The sequence below is a fragment of the Carcharodon carcharias genome, chromosome 11 (genome assembly GCF_017639515.1).
Source record: "Carcharodon carcharias isolate sCarCar2 chromosome 11, sCarCar2.pri, whole genome shotgun sequence".
Lineage (NCBI taxonomy): Eukaryota > Metazoa > Chordata > Chondrichthyes > Lamniformes > Lamnidae > Carcharodon > Carcharodon carcharias.
The window spans coordinates 117,320,470-117,340,237 of NC_054477.1; the positions used below are offsets into that span (position 1 = coordinate 117,320,470).

The 19,768-nt window shown below is 47.0% G+C and overlaps 1 protein-coding gene across 1 annotated transcript in view; it reads left to right on the forward strand.

Moving 5' to 3' along the window:
• The window catches only part of myo16 (myosin XVI), a 657,504-nt gene that overhangs the window by 320,197 nt on the left and 317,539 nt on the right, over positions 1 to 19,768 (forward strand). The window contains exon 13 of the mRNA XM_041198724.1: positions 12,578 to 12,705. Within this exon, the coding sequence (XP_041054658.1) occupies positions 12,578 to 12,705 (128 nt within the window). The remainder of the gene's footprint in view (positions 1 to 12,577; positions 12,706 to 19,768) is intronic.

Consider the following 19,768-nt stretch of genomic DNA (forward strand, 5'->3'; position numbering starts at 1 on the left):
AAGCTCTGGAGCACTTGGTGGCCTCCGTATTACTTGAGTGGGTAGATAAGCTAAAGGCCCGACTCCAATCACATCAATGTGACTGCACTTAAACTGTCTCAGCTGTTGAGGATTGGTCACTTTATACAAGGTACAAAAGTGTATGGCCACTTCCCTCGCACCCCCTCCCCGCACCCCCCAACCCCGCTCGTGCTTGTGTGCTACCATCAACTGCAGGGCAGCTTTTGTTCACCCCCACCAAAGTTGCCTCAACCCCAGGCCAGCCTTTGCCTGCCACCCCAACGCACCTCAACCTTGAAGTCCAACAGATATCCCTCACGATTGCTCTGCAACATTACAGTGCACTCGCCTCTGAGTTCCCCCTCAAAGTGCAGCCCACCATGCGCACGCCGTTTATATGCTGTTGTGAAACATGTCGGTGTGCAATCACGTCATTGTGGACAGACAATCCAGCAGGGGGTGGGGGGCGATTCTGGCAGGCTGGCCTTATAACAATGAGCTGATGTGTTAGAATGAGGACCCCAGCGTCTGCTGGCGGGAAACGTGGCCGCCGTTGACAGTCTGAATGGACAATCACAAACTGGTTTCATGATGCCATGTAATCGATTCTCGTCATATTGTCTGTTCACGCCACTGAACACACCCAACGCTGGTAATTCCCATGTCTGTGTATTTTTATAATTGGTTGATTTAATTTTGGTTCGATTTAATTGGAGTTTGACTACCTATGTGCATCATCGCTTGAAAAGACAATGATTCTTTTGCAGTGTCTTTAGTTACTTGACTTTGCACAATTGTCTACTGTCTGTTTGGCCATGGCTTTTGCTGAGCTTCGCACAAAATAACATATTTGATACTCATCCAAAACAGACATATCAAAGTAGTGTTTAAATTTATAAGTTTTTGAATTCCACTTTAACATAGCTACTTGATTAATTGCTATTTCTTTGTCTACAATTTAATTGAGCAGCACTGTGTGGTCAATTATCTGTTTTTGGCTGCCTCCTAACAATCCTTAATTAATACACGTGAGTGATTATAAAGTACAAAATACAAAATGGCTTCTTATCTCAGTGTTAGCTCAAAGTGGCATTTGACCTTGTTACCTTGTTACAATGAATATAACATGAAATTAATCTAAAAATAGTTGTGTTACACTAAAATCTGGTACCCAGGCTTACTTACACCACTCCCACTTCTATGCAGCTCTAGCGACGACCCCTGTTGAGACTGCCACAGTTGCAACAGTGGCCAAGCATCCCAGTGGCACTTCTGAGACCAGGCCTGATTGGCCCGTAGCTCTTGGAGGCAGGAACTCCCTTTCAGATGGGGCAGAAGTCTCACCAAAGAAAATGAATGCCTTACAGGTGTTAAATTGCTGTGGGACGATGGGAGTGTGGGGGAGTGGACAATATGCCCACTTTTGCTTCTGCCCATCTCACCCACTTCATCCCCGTAAATGCTGCCCTTAGTATATTTAACATGTTGGCTTGTCTTGATTGTCTGATTGTCATTGATAACTATTCGTATCTGAAAAGTAATTTACCAGGACGGATTCTGCACTTTCCCACATTTAGTTTCTTGTTATGGATTGATAAGAAAAATAACTGTGCTTCTCTTTAACTGTCCATCCTCTCAAATTAGATTTCCACAATCCTTTGAATCATGAATATTTCACCACGGAAGCAGACCATGTGGCCCATTGTGTTGGAATCTAGGTCAAAATTTCATCCCATTTCCACTCTTTTCTTCTCCATCATGTTTTTCACCCTCAGGAGTTTATCCAAAGGGTAATTTTCTGAATTCACTCTCCTCGGAGCGATCTCACCTGCCAGGAATGCATGATGAAATATACGCAGTGCATGCTAAATTTAACATCTCCAATATGTATTGCTGGCTGAAAAAGCATCACACAGCAGTGAACGCTCGTTTCTAAAAAGATCATCCTTGTGTTCAAATCCCTCCATGGACTTGCCCTTCCCTACCTGAGTAACCTCTTCCATTCCTACAACCCTTTAGAAACTTTGTGTAGCTTATTCAATAATACTTAATAATATAAGATGTACGATATATTGTTGATATTTGCATGAAATATGTTCTTAAATTTTCCCCCTTATATTTTTCATACTGATCCTAAAATTAAACCCCTCAGTTACTGATTTGCTAACCAGTGTAAATCATTTTCACAATTTGCCCTCTTAAAACTTCCACTAGATATCCCCTTAATTTACTGTGTCTAATGAACACAGTTCTAGTTTATCTTAGTGTAACTGAATTTTACCCCCTCACCCATGCCATCATCCCAATTTTGGACCTTTTGCAAACAAAAATGAGTTTATCGTAGAAATAAGTGCTTTAATCACAGTGTCAATCTGTGCATAATTTGCTTTTTAATGCAAAAAAATGCCTTAAAATTATACAAAGCTATTTTCTAGTCAGATTGGGGTATAGGAGGCTGTTCCTTAGTAATTATATAAAAAAATACACACAAAGCTTTTTAAAACCTACCTGTTAGTATCCTCACAACCAAAACATCCAACTTAATTTTAGGAGCTGCTTCAAAGGTCTGCATACCTTTGTGCGATTAGTGGAAACTCCCAATGCTGTTTAATTCAATCTGAGGGTGTGGCTAGTTTTGTGCATGGACCCTTCTGATGTAACATTTTTAAAACTAACAACTAGCTCTAAAGATTACAGAAATATGTCTTGCTCTGAGCATAATCTGTCTTAAAATGCCATGCTCTTTTGAGTTGTTTATGCTAACTTAAGATGAATTGTGCCAGAATAACAACACAAATGAATGGATATTCCACCTATCTGCCCATTAGCAAAACCTGTCCGGGTTGTCCTGCATTTTTTGTCACCATTTCCATTTTGGTATCTTCAGGAAAATTTGGTATTGGTTCCTCTATATAGCTAAATGTCTATATCTAGATATTCCTCTAGATATCTATATACCTAAATATCATATTTGTGTGGTGTGTAGTACCAAGTATCAGTTTTCACAATTGAATGCAATTTGACGTATAGGTGGTTCTGACATTCAAACAGGAAGATTTGCTCTACCTGAAAGCCAATGAACTCAATGCTCTGTGGGAACATGACTGCACACAACATAGATGATAATCGAAGCTATGTTTAAACTTATATGCTTAAAGGGAAGAATTTTCATTTATTTGCTCAGCAGTCAATGACACGAAATTGCTACAACAAGGAAACACATGTGAAGCGTTCTTGATGAGAATGTTGTCATTGATTTCTATTGTTGACCTTGAATAACTGCCCCTTTAAGTGAGGTATTACTCAAGGCAGAATTTTCCATACCCACTGGCGTCGGGTGTGTTCGGCAGCATGAACGGACAATACGGCAAGAAGGCCAGAAATCGGTTTCACGACGTCATGAAAGCAGTTTGCAATCATCCTCTCAGCCCGTTGATGGCAGGCTGCGCTTCCCGCCATCGGACATTGGGGACCTCATTGTAATACATCTGCGTGTCATTATAAGGCCAGCTCGCCGGAATCATTCCCACCCCCACCCCCCCACGCTGGATCATCTGCCCATGTCAGCAGGAAAACAGGCCGGTGCAGAACATGTCTTGACAATGTAACATGCAGAAGTTAGAAATTACCTCCAGGGCCTTGCTCACATCACGGACATCCAAGGAGCAGAAGATGCTGGAGTCCAACAGCTACGACACACTGGAGGAATGTCCATGGCGTGCTGGGTAGATTCTCATCGACTTGACTCTGCTGTGAAGCAGCTCACAGAAGGTGGAAAGTCACTGTTGAGGGTCTGCTTACAACGGATGATAGTCAAGGGGGTGGGAGGAAGGCCCAGCTGTGTGTGGAAGAGGAAGATGCACCGGGGGGCAGAAATGAAGGTCTAGGTTCGACTGGGAGAAGAAGAGATGCCAGGAAGTGTGAGGTTGGGAGGGAGGGAACAAGGGTGTTGGCAGGGGTGCGATTGTAGGAGGAAACAAAAGTGTCGTGCGAGAAGGTTGAGAGGGGGAGGGAGTACTGGGGGAAGAGGGGTTAATGGAGGAGAAGATGGCATCTGAGGATGTGGGTGTAAGTGAGCATGGAATATGTAAGGGAAGGAATTCAGGGAGAGGAGGGAGTCCAAGGGGAGAAAGGAGTGTGGAGAGAGGACAGAATCCAGAGGGAAGAAGGAATGCGGAGAGGGGAGGGAGTCCAGGGGGAGGAAGGCATGTGGAGAGGGGAGGAAGTCCAGAGGGAGGAAGGCGTGTGGAGAGGGAAGGGAGTCCAGGGGGAGGAAGGCGTGTGGAGAGGGGAGGGAGTCCAGGGGGAGGAAGGAGTGTGGAGAGGGGAGGGAGTCCAGAGGGAGGAAGACGTGTGGAGAGGGGAGGGAGTCCAGAGGGAGGAAGGAGTGTGGAGAGGGGAGGGAGTCCAGGGGGAGGAAGGAGTGTGGAGAGGGGAGGGAGTCCAGAGGGAGGAAGGAGTGTGGAGAGGGGAGGGAGTCCAGGGGGAGGAAGGAGTGTGGAGAGGGGAGGGAGTCCAGAGGGAGGAAGGGGTGTGGAGAGGGGAGGGAGTCCAGGGGGAGGAAGGAGTGCAGGAGAAGAGGGAGGCTGGGGGTGGCAGGACTGCGGAGAGAGGAGGGAGTCCAGGTGGAGGAAGGAATGCAGACAGGGGAAGGAGTCCAGGGGGAGGAAGGAGTGCAAAGAGAGAAGGGAGTCCAGGGGGAGGAAGGAATGCAGAGAGGTGCGGGAGAAATGCTGGTATAAGAAGTGAGGCTGGATGAAGAACTAAGGCTGGAGGAAGGGGCCGGAGGGGGGAAGGGCTAAGGGTGGCTGAGGAAGCAAGGGTGTCTGATGGAGTCAGGGAGTGGGAGGGGCTAAGTGGGGTGGTGGAATCTGAAAGGGGAAGGAGTTCTGGGGAAAAGGAGCTCCAAGGGGGTAAGGGGTTCCAAGGAGGGAAGGGGTTCCTTGGCGGAGAGTTTTTTTGGGGGGAAGGGGTCTGGAGTGGAGGATGGTCAGGCGAACATGCAAGGGAGGGCACTGATGAGTCCATGATTGCCTCCTGGAGAGCGAACTGAGAGTCAGAGTGGTACGAGGGAATGATGAGAATGACCGAGTGCAGAGTGAGGAGGTAGGGTGGGAGGGTGAGTCTTTGATGGTATCGGTGGAAGGGACAGCGGGGGTCAGTGGTGGGGGACTCGGAGGCAGACACGGACTCTGGGGTTGGGAGGAGGTCGGGGAGGTTAATATGGATAGGGGTGGGAATTTTGGGAAGGCAGGGGACTTGAACATTCACCTGGACATCCCCGAAAGAAAAGGGTGTTGGCTGGTAGGTCAAGAAGGGGAGGTGGAAGGTGATGTTCGGGGGGTCAACAGTGATAGGAGAAAGAAAATGGGTGCCGGGGGTAGGAGAAAGGACGGGGAGTGATGAAATACTGTGGCCAGGAGCTTCCGGCCTCATCGCAGGCGAGGCAGCTTCTCAGCCAGAAGCCCATTGACTTGCAGTGGGACTGGAAGATCAGGGCAGCTGGTGAGAGCGGAAAATCCCACGGCGTATCATCACCATGCTGTCTACATTGAAAGTGAAACGACAGTCATGGTGGGCGAGATCAGGTGCTGCATGGGATTGTGCATGGGCAGAGATGCAGGTCAGCTCAGATGCACAACTGAAAGCAAACGCCAGCAGGCAGTATTGAAAATGCCCAGGACAGTGAGTTGAGTGTGATATGGGAAGGACCCGCATACATGGGAGAGTGATTGCATGAGGCTCTGAGAGGCCCTGCTAAATACACACTCCTCCCTCCAGAATCACTCGCTGGCCAGCTGCTCCCTCTGCGATGACAGAGGACGAGGTTGAGGGGCTCACAGGCAGACGGGACTCGGAGGGAGAGGACAGTCCCTGAGATTCCTGATTGGATGTCCCATGGATGTCTATCTGCCACTGCTCCTCCCTTTGGGTGCCCGAGGGTCCCGGCCTGAGTCCTTGAGTGGAAGGAGCACCTGGAGGGACATTGAGGTGCTCTGTTTCCTCTGGTATTGCTACTGCAGGGACTCACCCATGGCTCCTGCGATGGGGTGCAAGTCTGCACACATCTCCATGTTCTGCTGGACCAGGGTCTGCATGGCATCTGTCATCCTTCCCATGGAGACCTCCATACACACATGTGGGCATCACTTCCTCAGAGAGCAGGTGGATGCACTCCTCTGAAACATGAGTTACTCTGTTAATGGCTTTCAACAGCTCTGCGTGATGTTCTCCCGCCTTCTGCTGACTCTCCAGGATGAGTTGGAAGGCCAAATCCAGAGGCTCGTCATCTGACTCAGACTTCATGATACCTCTTCCCTAGCAGTCCTCCAAGTGCTGGGGAGCTTCGCTGAACCTGCCTTCTCCTGCTGTGGACATGTGTCCCTGCGGTGACCACCAGATTGTAAACCTGAGCCTGCTCTAGTCCTAGGTCCCTCCAAAGTGTGTGTTTCTGCGCTGGTGGAGGGTGTGGGTAAGTGCTGTGATGGGTCTTCCAGGCTGCTTATTTGCAGCTCTTCAATGGAGGAGGTGTCCTCTTGGCTGGAGGTGAGGGCCTGCATGGAGCTGAGGGACTGGCTGGCTGAGGGTGTCAGTCACTTGGCAGAGCTCCCGGTGAACTAAAGTAGAGATAATTAGTGCATGGCAGCAGAGTCAAGAGCAGGAGAGAGAGCACTCACATTTGAGTTGAGAGAGGGATGATGTGGTGCAGGATCCACCCTCAGTCTGGAACTTCTCTCTGCTGATGTGAGCAGGCTTCTCCTGCCTGAAAACAGCTGGAGAGTGTGAGCAGGACACATGCCACTGTGTGGAATGTTTGTGTGGTGAGCGGAGACATGGACAGGATGAGGACGTGAGCTGGAGAGATATAAGCCTGATGGAGATGTGAGGGTGTGTGTGGGAGTTAATGGTGTTATCCTTTGAGGTGTGAGATCCCTGTGGATTTGGTGGGTTTGTGACTGTGTGAACTGAGAGTGATGAGAAGAGAAAGTTAGCCTGGCGGAACAGATGAGACCATTCGTCCTGTAGTGGCACTGGATGACTGTCCTCTTTTGCAGGGCGTTGGCGCTGACCACCGCTGCCACCACCTGCCATGCTGGATTGGTGATGCTACTGCCCATCCTGAGGCCAGAGTGGGAGTAGATGACATCATGGCAAGCCTCCACTATATCCTAAAGGCACTCAAGGGATGCATCACTAAACCAGGGGGGCTGCAGTCTTTTTGCCTTCGGGGCCATCCTGTTTTCTGTACAGCAGTCCTGGGCTGGAAGCACTGAGAGGTGTGTGCGCAGTTGCACTTCAAGTGTGGCACCCGGCGTGATGAAGTGGAGAGGTGATGGCATGGTGGGCAAATAAAATGCCATGTTTCCTGAGAAAGCGTAATTAATGCAGCAGGTTTGGGATGATACACTCTGAGAAGCTGCCATTGCAGCCAACAGGTAAAACGTCGTTTTTCCTGTCCGCTACTGCACTTAAGTGCAAATCTGGGACAATCCCGCCCTCAGATTCATCTTTGTCAGGTAAATGATTCATATTAATAAAATTTAAGCTTTGCAGAATGTGTCCTTATCTGTATCTGAGAGTCAACGAGTTTAAAAAATTCCAGCTACTATCTTTTAATAAAAACTGGTTCGTGTATTAAAAGATATAATTTCCCACTTAAACAGTAAGTTGTAAAAAATGAAAAGCATTTGCGCTATATTAAGCCCTCAGTTTGAAGCACATTAAATATGTTTCCAATTTATTCTTTAAAACATCCTATTCTTCTCATTTATCTCTCATGACCATTAAGTATTTATTGATATCCAGCAAGAAGATTTTTATTCTTGTGCCAATGTAGGTTGACTGCAGTATAAAGCACTAATATCCTGCAGTAAACTATCAGCCTGCACCAATTTTTAGCATCAAATCTCTGATGCACAAAGGTTTATATTCAACAACCCACAGACACATTTTTAAGGCCAGTATTTAGAATGCAATCTATGATCAATGGTTGGCTTTATTTTGTTTAGACAGTTGGACACCTTTCCTCTTAACTGCCCTATGAGGTTCCCTAGCAAGCCACTCAGTTGTATCAAATGTCTACAAAGTCTAAAAGGAATGAAACTCGATAGACCAACTGGCATTGACGTAGACACCGGAAATGACAACAGCACATCCAGCCCTGGTGACCCTGCAAAGTTCTCCTTCTAACATTTGGGGTTTTGTGCCAAAATTTCAAGAGCTCTCCCACAGATTAGTCAAGTAACAGGCTGACGTGGTCATGCTCATGGAATCATACCTTACAGACAATGTCCTGGACACTACCATCACCACTCCTGTCCCACTGATAGGAGAGGCCCAGCAGAGGTGGTATACAGTCGAGAGGGAGTTGCTCTCGACATTGACTCTGGACCTCATGAAGTCTCATGGCATCAGGTCAAACATGGGCAAGGAAAACTTCTACTGATTACCAACTACCCCCATCTGATGAATTAGTACTCCTCCATCTTAAACACCACTTGGAGAAAGCACTGAGGGTGACAAGGACGTAGAATGTTATCTGGTGCGGGACTTCAATGTCCATCACCAAGAGTGGTGCGGTAGCATCACTGATCTGGTCGAGTTTTAAAGGACATAGTCTTCGGTAGGTGGTGAGGGAACCAAAAGAAGGAAAAACTTACTTTACCTTGCCCCCACCAATCTCACTGTCGCATATGCATCATTCCATGTTAATAGTGGTATGAGTGGCCACTGCACAGTCCTTGTGGTGACAAAGTCCTGTCTTCACATTGAAGATACCCTCCATTGTGTTGTGTGGCACTAACACCATGCTAAATGGGATAGATTTCGAACAGAACCAGCAACTCAATACTAGGCATCCATGAGGATGTGCCACCAGCAGCAGCAGAACTGTATACAACCACAATCTGTAATCTGGCATTTCCCCCACTATACCATTTACCATCAAGCCAGAGGATCAACCCTAGTTCAATGAAGAGGGCAGGAGGGCATACCGGGAGAAGCACCAGGCACACTTAAAATGAGGTGTCAACCTGGTGAAGCTACAACACAGGACTACTTGCATGCCAACAATGGAAGTAACATGTGATAGACGGAGCTAAGTGATCCCACAACCAACAAATTAGATCTAAGTCTGCAGTCCTGCCACATCCAGTTGTGAATGGTGTTGGACAATTAAACAACTAACTGAAGAAGGAGGCTCCACAAATATCCCCATCTTCAGTGATAGAGGAGCCCAGTAAATCATTGCAAAAGACAAGGCTGAAGAATTTGCAGCCATCTTCAGCCAGAAGTGCTGAGTGGATGATCTGCCTCAGCCTCCTCCTGAGGGCTCCAGCATCACAGATGCCAGACTTCAACCAACTTGATTCACTCCACGTGAAATGGCTGAATGCACTGGATACTGCAAAGGCTACGGGCCACGAGAACATTGTGGCATGGTACTGAAGACTTGTGCTCCAGAACTAGTTGCACCCCTAGTCAAGCTGTTCTAGTACAACACTGGCATCTCCCCGGCAATGTGGAAGATTGTCCAGATATGCCCTGGCCACAAAAAATCCAACCAGACTAATTATTGCCTCATCAGTCTATTTTCAAACATCAGCAAGATGATGGAAGGGGTCATCGACAGTGCTATCAAATGGCATTTACTAAGCAATAGCCTGCTCACTGACGTTCAGTTTGGGTTCTGCCAGGGCCACTCAGCTCCTGACTTTATTACAGCTTTGGTCCAAGCATGGACAAAATAGCTGAACTCAAGAAGTGAGGTGAGAGTGACTGCCCTTGACACCAAGGCAGCATTTGTCTGAGTGTGACATCAAGGAGTCTTAGCAAAACTGGAGTCAATGGGAGTCAGGGTTGGAATCATACCTAGCACAGAGGAAAATGGTTGTTTTTTTGGCGGTCAATCATCTCAGCCCCAGGACATCACTGCAGGAGTCCCTCAAGGGAGTGTCCTAGACCCAAACATCTTCAGCTGCTTCATCAATGACCTTCCCTCCATCATAAGGTCAGAAGTGGGATGTTTGTTGATGATTGCACAATGTTCAGCAGCATTCATGACTCCTCAGATACTGAAGCAGTCTGTGTCCATATGCAGCAAGACCTGGACAATATTCAGGTTTGGGCTGATAAGTGGCAAGTAACATTTGTGCCATACAAGTGTCAGGCAATGACCATGTCCAACAAGAGAGAATCTAAACATCTCCCTTTGACATTCAATGGCATTACCATTGCTGAATCCCCTACTATTACCAACCTGGGAGTCACCATTGACCAGAACCTGAACTGGACCAGCCATATAACTGCTTTGGCTGCAAGAGTAGGTCAGAAGCTGGGAATTCCGTGGAGAGTAACTCAGCTTCTGACTCCCCAAAACCTATCCACCATCGATAAGGCACACGTCAGGAGTGTGATGGAGTACTCTTCTCTTGCTGGATTTGTGCAACTCCATCAATACTCAAGAAGCTCAACACAATCCAGGACAAAGCTCCAGCATGATTGGCACTCCATCCATCAACTTCAACATTCACTCCCTCCACTACTGACACACAGTGGCAGCAGTGTATACCAACCACAAGATGTACTGCAGCAACTCACCAAGGCTCCTTCGGCAGCACCTTCCAAACCCACGACCTCTACCACCTAGAAGGCATGGGCAACAGATGCATAGGTTCACCATGCATGTCTCCTTCAAACCACACACCATCCTGACTTGGAACGATATTGTTGTTCCTTTACTGTTGCTGGGTCAAAATCCTGGAACTCCCTCCTTAATGGTACTGTGCACAATCCTTTACAAATGGATTCAAGAAGGCTCAACATTATCATCTCATGGGCAATTAGGAATGGGCAATAATTACTGGCCTAGCCAGGAATGCCCAGATCCCATGATAAAATAAAAAGTACTGTTTTGTGCAAGCAGTATCTTTAATTAGTTGGAGATAGGCAACCAGTAACCTCAGGAAGGGTCATTCACATTTTATGTTCAGAAAAGTTGTTCGTATTTTAATAACTTCGTCAAGACTTGTCCAGATATGAAGATTAGCTCAGTGGGTCTTGTAGTTCCGTATGTACTGGCAGGGAAGGAAAATGTCACTTGATCTCTTAACTCAATTTTATTTTAAAGTGTATATTCCGAGATATATTTCATGTGTTGTAATTTACGTGCCTCCCTTGGGTGTGTTTTGAGCTGGGGGTACACGTAAAAGAGGTCAGCTGGTTAGTCCACCACCTTCCTGCCCATCCCCAACTCGGTCCCCATAAAACGCTAGGTGTACAGGTGCTGAAATCAGCAGCCCACTCATCATTTTTAAATGAATGATTCCAGGTCAATTAGTCTTGTTAGCAAGCCTATTAATCTGAATAATATTTTGCCCATACCAAAATACGGTTGGTGTGGACAGTTGGGTGGGAGTAGACAGGCCATTTTTTAATCCCTACATGAGGAAAGGCAGGAAGGAACGAAGGTTGCACACATTAGGGGTCCCCTCCAAGATTCCACCACCAGACCCCCCCCCCCCCCCGCCCCACCCCCCACCCCCCTGCCCCGGCAGCCCCCCAATCCCCTTTCTCCTGTCGCCTGCCCTACAAAACCCGGACTCCATCGCTGGACTCCAGGATCTCTCCCTGCCCTAAAACCCCAGGACTTGCCTTTTTGGGCAGCCACGATTGTCTTCAGGCTTCTTCCTGCAATCCTGGCAGTGCCCACTTCTGAACTCTGGCACTGCTGGGACTGATGGAGTTGCTAGCCAATCAGAGGACAGGGCTCCCACTGATAAACAATTTAGCCTGCCGACAGCATGTTAATGGCCCTGGGGCAGGGTTTCTTGGCATGTGTCAGCTTACGGCTGACATTCCTTCTGGTTGGGGAGCAGCCTGCCAACCCATCCCCCTGTCAAATGCAGCCCCATAAGTCCAAATTGCATGAGCATGGCTCACTGTCTGCCCCGTCAAAAACCTGTGACTATTTTATACTTCAACCCGGTAGGAAGGCCAGGTTGACTTTTAGCTCAGACACCAATTAAAGTGCAGCTCGGATCTTATTAACGTAGTGCCATCCCCATTTTTGAATTGCTGCCTTCTTCCACTGGGCTCTTTAGCCAAACAAACAACAGTAAGCAGTCAAAATGGTGCCCAGCAAAAGTAAGTCAGGAACAGAAGTTTCCACTTCAAACTCTGCTCTGTTTCATTTCCATCAGGAATGTTGAGTTAAAATTCACTCCCATCTCATGCTTTGGATAATAGGAAGCCTCATTGCTTGGTGTTAGTGCCAAGAAAAATCAACCAATGAAATCTTGACTTGTCACAAGATTTACTCTGCACAATCATGAATGGGCTCTTCATTTTTAATTTTGCTACAAGAGGAACGTTTTTTCTTCTGGAACTCCTTTTCCTGGACATTACCTACCTGCCGTCAATTTGAAGAGGTTGCAACTTCTCTGAAGTTAGATAGAGTGCATACCATTTGTAATTATCACTTCATTCTTTCCCAACAGGAACATACATTATAATATTTCCCTGGGACAAAAACACAAATGTTGAATTATGTACATCATGTCCATCTTTTGTTTTGCAGATTACTGAGCTTTATCTGAGTAACACAGTGAAGTTGTGCTCCTCACTCCCACCCCATATATTTTCCTACACTGAAAGAGCCTACCACATGATGATGCAGGAGCAAAGGTCACAGTGCTTCATCCTAAGGTACAGTTAATGTTTCTTCAATTATGATTCAGTTGGCACCCTGAGAACCACCTTTAGCAAAAGATAGAAATTTGAATTTTCTCCTGTTTGCTCATCATGCTCCTTTGAGTCATTTTATACTCCCAAGCCTCGCTATCCTCTCAAAAAAAAGCAACATTGTTAATTACAACAACAATTTGCATTTATTCAGCATCCTTCACAAAGGAGGAAATCAGGGTGTTTTTGGGGAAAGATCACTGAGCAGAAGAAGGAAATAATTAAAAATATGGGCTGAATTAAGGGCTTAATTAAAGAGGTGAGGATTTAGGCGGATAATGAAGAAAAGGAGAGAGGCAGCAAGACAAAGAATCAACAATGAAAAAGATTCCCAAGTAGAAGTGGCTATCACCTTGGTATCCGATGGTATAGTTTGGGAATGAGGGATGACCAGTAATTCTAAAGTTGGAAGATTGCTGGATGTGATCTGGGATAAAGACCTGGAAAAAAATTGCTGTGGTAAGGTGGAGCATGAACATAGAGATGTTTGGAATGACCTCATGGCTTAAAAGTCATTGATCTCAATTGGGGAGACAGTGGAGCTAAAGGTACGAGACCGCGGGGTTCCTGATTAATTGAAAATTGTGAATAGTGGAAGGGGAGATATTGCCAAGGGAAAGAGTAAAAAAAATCAATGAGTGCAGGGAACCAGGTAGATATCCATAAGGGCAGTTATACTGAAATTATAAAAAATATTAGTTTTGTTCACTGCGTTGTTATAACAAGTGCAGTTCTAAGTTGAACAAAATGCTTAGTTTGCATATTATCTGGTTGTGCCTGATTGGTTGGTTGGTGGACATGGATTGTGTAAACCAAAGAAAATGATTTTGGTTTTGCTGATGTTGAGCTAAAAGGAATTTTATCTGGTAAGATGTGAGCAGTCAGATAGTTGCTTGTGTTACAGACAAGAGAGAGGCAAAAGTGAACTCCTTTATTCTCTCACCCTCTGTCTGTAAGCAGGGGTGTTTTTGCTTTTAAAAATAAGCTGTGATGCTTATTCCAAAAATCCATGGTTTGTGTAGTAATTTTTTTAAAGTAACTCGCAGAAACTCTTAAGATTAAATCATAAATTTAGTTTATTCACACATTCAAATCTGGGGATGATTGCAACTTCTCAAACATGCACACACAGACACACAAACACACGAACACACAGATGCACAAACACACACACACACAAACACAAACACACACACAAACACACGCACAAGTATGCAGTAAGGGGAATAGAAAAGAAATGGTTTTAGAACTATGAATAACTTAACAGCAAAAAGAACCACAGAAACAGATATTAATTCACATGTTTTCCAGAGTCCAGAAGGTCTATACCCAGAGGGGGTTCCCTTTTGGAGGAGTTCCAACTCAGGCAGGTTCCTGGCTGAAGGCAGAAGTGCAAAATCCCTTTAAGTGAGATGAGATTGATATTCTGAGACTTGGTCTACTTGCCAGTGTCTTCCAGATCAACAGGCTTTGAGGAGGGCTTGTTGCAGGTTTCTTGGTCAGCCTGGAGTCCGGCTGTCAGAGGGTTGCAGGTTGGAGATGAATCATCAGACTGGCCTGCTTCTGAATTCTCAACTGTATATAGAGATTTCAAAATGGTCACTCAAGTCATGTGTGACCTCCTTCCTCCACAATGACTTCATTAAGAGATGTTTATCTGGCATCAGGATCTAGCTTTTATTTTGTGGCTTATATTGTCCCAGTCATTAGCCTCTGAAAGAGTCATCATCCATTTTAATGACTGAGATAAAAGCAAAATACTGCAGATGCTGGAAATCTGAAACAAAAACAAAAATTGCCGGAAAAACTCAGCAGGTCTGACAGCATCTGTGGAGAGAAAATAAAGAGTTAACTTTTGAGTCTTTATGACTCTTCATCAGAACTAAAGAGGAAGGTTCTGATGAAGAGTCATATGGACTCAAAACGTTAACACTGTCTTCCTTTCCACAGATGCTGTCAGACCTGCTGAGTTTTTCCAGCTATTTTTGTTTTCGATCCATATTAATGACCCGGTTCTGGGTAACAATTGTCTTGGTTGACCCTCGGATTCCGCAAGAGGAGTAAGCTTATACAGGTGCAAATGACCTGCATTTCTTTCAATAGATGCTTTTTGAAATGGACCTCAACAGTCCAAGGTTGGAGATTCTATGAGCAACATGTCAGGTCATGTCTTCGGTGTAATCAATATCATGTGTTTGTGGTCATCTTACAATTACAGACATCTGCAATTTGTGGGAGCAATCTTCTAGTTCAGCAAAGTTCATTTTTAAATAAGCAAAAAGGAATAAAGTTTGATTTACATAGTTTATGATTTCTTTCATATTTTGGGGTTATGGCACTTGGTAGTACCACAGAAATAGATATCAATTCACATGATTTCCAGAGTCCAGAAGGTCCAAATCCAGAGGGAGTAGACTGAAAAGAGAGACATGTGGTCCCAATCTCCCAGGTAATTCAAAAAATGTGCAAGTCTTGAACACATTCCTTTTTTAAGCAGAGAACTGTGTATGAATGATTATCTTAAATCAGTTGTTAGTATAGCAATTAGCACATTCAGGATTGTTCAGCAAGTGCTGCCCAATCATGGTATCACATCTAACAGTAGGAAGTAGATGATGGGCAGGATTTTCTCTTCATCAGGCGGGTGTGGTGGTGGGTCCGGGAGCGGCTGTGAAACAGACTGCCGCCCGCGATTGGGCTCCAACTGCGATTTCACGCTGATGGGCCAATTAAGGCTCGCCTAACCTGAAACACAGATCCGCACTGGCCATGAAGGGCCGTGCAGGTGTGGGGGGCCTGTCAGCTGCCAGTTTAAAAGCAGACTAGGCAGCCCCTGGAAGGCCGCAATGGAGGACGTTCCCTGAGCCGGCACGATGGACCCGAGTGCAGCTGAGCATGGCAGGTGGGAGGGCAGGTCGGGTGGGCACTCGGTCCTCTTCTCCTCTAATTAGTGCCTCACTGCCTACCTGGAGGAGGTGGCTGCCAGGAGGGAACTCTTATCCCCAGGGATGGGAGGAGGAGGCCACTGCACCTCACCAAGAGGGCATGGTTGGAGGCGGCAGCGCTGGTCTGCAGCCTTGATGTGGTGCGGCACTCCTGTGTGCAGTGCCGGAAATGCTTCAATGACCTGCTGCACTCAGGAAGGGTGAGTACCATGTTGGCATGGGTCAGTGTGCAGATGTGTTAAGGTCTGGCCATTCCCCCTGTGGACCTCAGGGGTGCTAGAGTCTGAGTGCCAACTGTCAATCACTGTCAGGGGGTGAACCCTGGCTGCTTGGATTGAGTGCCTTGCAGCTCAAGAGCCATGAGTCGGAAGTGCCTTGCCGGATGCTCCTCAGCTGCAATGGCGCTGCAGGTACAGAGTGGACTAATCAATACTCCTCTGTTGTTTGAGGAGAAAGCTGCCCACAACAATATTGAAAGGCTGCGGGCTGGCGGAGGCTGCACTAGCCTCCTAATCCTTTCAAGGTATGAGCAAGATGCTCTGGAGCTTGAGAGCTGGCATGCCCCATGTGCAACTGGATGTGAAGAGGTGGTAGGAGTGTAGTGCACAGAGGTGAGAATTTTGGATTGTACAACCAGTCTAGTGTAGTCTCTTCATTGATCTGAGCCTCGAAGCTGGGGTCCCCATTGATCATTGGAAGATGAGGGCACCATGATGCAGATCTCTGTTGTCTCAACAGAGTGCCTGGCATGCACAATGAGAGTGTGATGACTTTAACTAATGATATATCCTTCTTCTCCCTTTTAGGTTTGTCAGCAGATGTTCGATCTCTGGAACCTGAAGGGCCACCCCGACACCAGAGGACCATCAGGCATCATTTGTACCTGTATCACACCCGCTCTCTGAAGCAGGCACCAGTGCAGATACTAACACCTCGGTGGACATTAGAGCATGACTAGTATCTCGGTGGACATTGGTGAGGGCACTTCACAATTGCTTGAGGTGCTGGCAGAGGCAGAGAATGTCCAGGACGATGGTAGTCGGAGGACGCCTGGGGACCAGGACGATGCTCAGTCAAAGGCTGATGATGAGCCTCAGGAGTCATCCATTAGGTGGCAGATGCTGGATGTCCAGCGAGATGTGCAGGAGGATCTGGCAGAGATCCATGAGGGTCTGTATTCCGTGATCTCCGTGATGGAGGATTCCATGCAGAATGTGAGCACCGTATTGATGGCCAAGCACTCTGCCTCCTCCATTGAGAGAGTGGTGACTCTCATGGAGAGGCAGGTCCAGGGACAGAATGAGGGATTCCCTGGGTTGTGCTCAGAGCTGCAAGCCCTCACACAGAGACTGACCTCAGGTGGTCAGTGTCAGTGTGGTAAATGGATGAGGCATTCCAGTATCCCAGTTAGGGGCTCGTCCATCAATGGTATGCAGGGAGGTCCACAGTGACCTCATGTTGGCGCACAAGCTGCCTGTCATCTCTACGGGCTCCTCTCAGGGCACTCCAGATGATGGCAGCAGCTCCTCTGCCCCTGCGCCAGAGATTGTGTCATCTGATGAAGCTGCGGTGATTGGAGAGATGCCAGCCATGGCACTGGCTGCTCCCTCCTAGGCGGGACCAGCACAGGCTCCACTGACTAGACGATGACCGCCAAGGTTATCAAGGCCAACAGGACAGCAGGGTGAGCAGGCTGCCTTCAATGCTAGTGCTAGCGAGGAGGGAGCACCTTGACGTAACACTCACAAATGTAAGTTAAAGGCACCATGAGCACAGTAGGGACTGGTTACAGCTGATTTTATGTTCATTTATGTTTACTTTATCTATACTGGTCTGATGTTGAATATCAGAAAGATTATTGAATTGTCAGAATGACATAAACTGTGCTTTTGTCATCATGGCCTGAATATTCTTCACCTTTTTTTTTCATTGGTGCGGGGAATGCTAGTATGTAATGCTGGAGGGAGGTAGCTCTGAACTTTATTGCGCAGGCACTGAGTGTTCCTTGTGTTCAAATGAAAGTGTCCTTTCAGCCATCTGGGATGGAGGTGGCGGCCCTGGCAAGTATTTGAAGCTGATCTTGGTAACATACCTGAAGGAGCATTGGATCAAGGTGTCCCTGCCTCCTTGTAGATTACCGAGGTCTGGCTCCAAGCCCTGAGTGTTCTCCTCGCCGTGCTCCTCTTTGGACTCACTACTGGACTCATCACCTGTGGCCTGTGCAGCTGCCTCAAGATCCTCTTCCTCCAGTGGGTCACCCCTTTCCAGTGCCAGATTGTGGGGAGTGCAGCATGTAACCATGATCAGTAACACCCACTCTGGAGGGTATTGTAGTGCTCCCCCTGAATGATCCAGGCATTGGAAGGTTATCTTGAGAAGACCTATGGTTCTCTCTACCACCGCGCTTGTGGAGGCATGATGCATATTGTAATGCTTCTCTGCCTCTGCTCTTGGGTGGTGGAGAGGTGTCATGAGTCACCTCTTCAAAGGATAGCCCTTGTCACCTAGCAGCCATCCGTCCCGTTGGTCTGAAGCACTGAAGAGCCTCAGCACCTGAGGATATATGAATCGTGGGAGCTGCCTGGGTACCTTGCATAAACTTGCAAAATCTGTATCCTGTGGTCACTCACTATCTGCACGTTCAAGGAGTGGAAGCCCTTCCTGTTGATGGAGGCACCCAGCTGACCCACTGGCACCTTGATGGCCACATGTGTGCAGTCGATGGCACCCTGGACATGGGGGAACCCAGCAATCACTGCAAAGCCTCTGGCTCACTCAGCTTGGCTGGCCTCATCCGTATGGTAAAGAATAAACGTCAGTTCCCACCTGAACAGAGCTTCTGTCACCTGTTCAATGCAACTGTGGATAACTGATTGGGAGACTCCACACAGATGCTCAACTGACCCCTGGAAAGAGCTTGAGGCATAGAAGCTGGGGACACTGTAACCTTCAGAACCATTGACATGGAGTGTCCACCCACATAGTTGGAGCTGATCTCAGGCCCAATCATCTGACAAATGGAAGTCACAGTCTCCCTTGAGAGGGCATTGTACCTCAGACATATTGAGGTAGCTGATTCGCTGCCTGTAAGCCATGGCAGAAGGATAGTGGTGTCTTCTGTGGCCCCTTCCGCCTTGGACTACTTGCTGGGCCTGCGCCCCTTATGCCTGCACCTCTCCTTCCACAGGTCACTCCCCTGAAAGTTGCCTTGGGACACCTGGCCTCCACTCCCTCCTGCCCCTCTCTTCCTCTTCAGAGGATGTGTCTCCAGCAAAGTCCACAATCTCCATTACCAGGGCAAGGGAAGGCTGCATGATACCTGGAAAGGTCCACACAGTCTGAATATTCTAAGTGCCTGGCAGACAGCAATGAGTCCTGAAATGAAGTCTGGAAATGCTAAGAATGAAGCCCTGAACAGAGATGAATCTGCCAAGTACCAATAAGCAACCAGCTGCAAACTATCTCCAAAACTGCTCACTACTCACACTGGCGATGCTATTGACCCTTTTTATCCCACACTTGGATGAGGTTTGTGAAACTGTCAGCTGGCCGACTGCCCATTTTACCCATGCGACAAGCAGAAAATTGCACGGGCAAGGAAAAATCACATTGAATTGGATTCTTAAGGCTCTTAAGTAACTGTATATTTAATTGTGAGCACACGATGACATCAGGATGCTCACCCGACATCATCGTGAAGTACTTTACTCTTGTACGGGTCAGGCATGCACCTGCCCACAAGATGAAAAATTCTGCCCGATATGTTTGTGATCTTTGAAATTGTAGTCATATGTAAAAATTTCCTCATACTCCTTAATGCACTCCATCCCACTCTCAAATTCACTTATGAGATGAAGCAGTATAACTTGCTTTCTTTCCTCCACTTGCTCGTTGAAAAATCCACTAATGGGTTATCCACTACTGCCTACCTCAAGCCTAACTTCACTGGTCAATGTATTTTTTGGGATTCATATAAATCCATGTACTATAAGACTGGCAAATAGAGCCCTATCCATTTGTTCACCTTGCAAACTTTGCGCAGAAATAGAATGCATTCAAGGTATCCTGAAGACAGTGGCTAT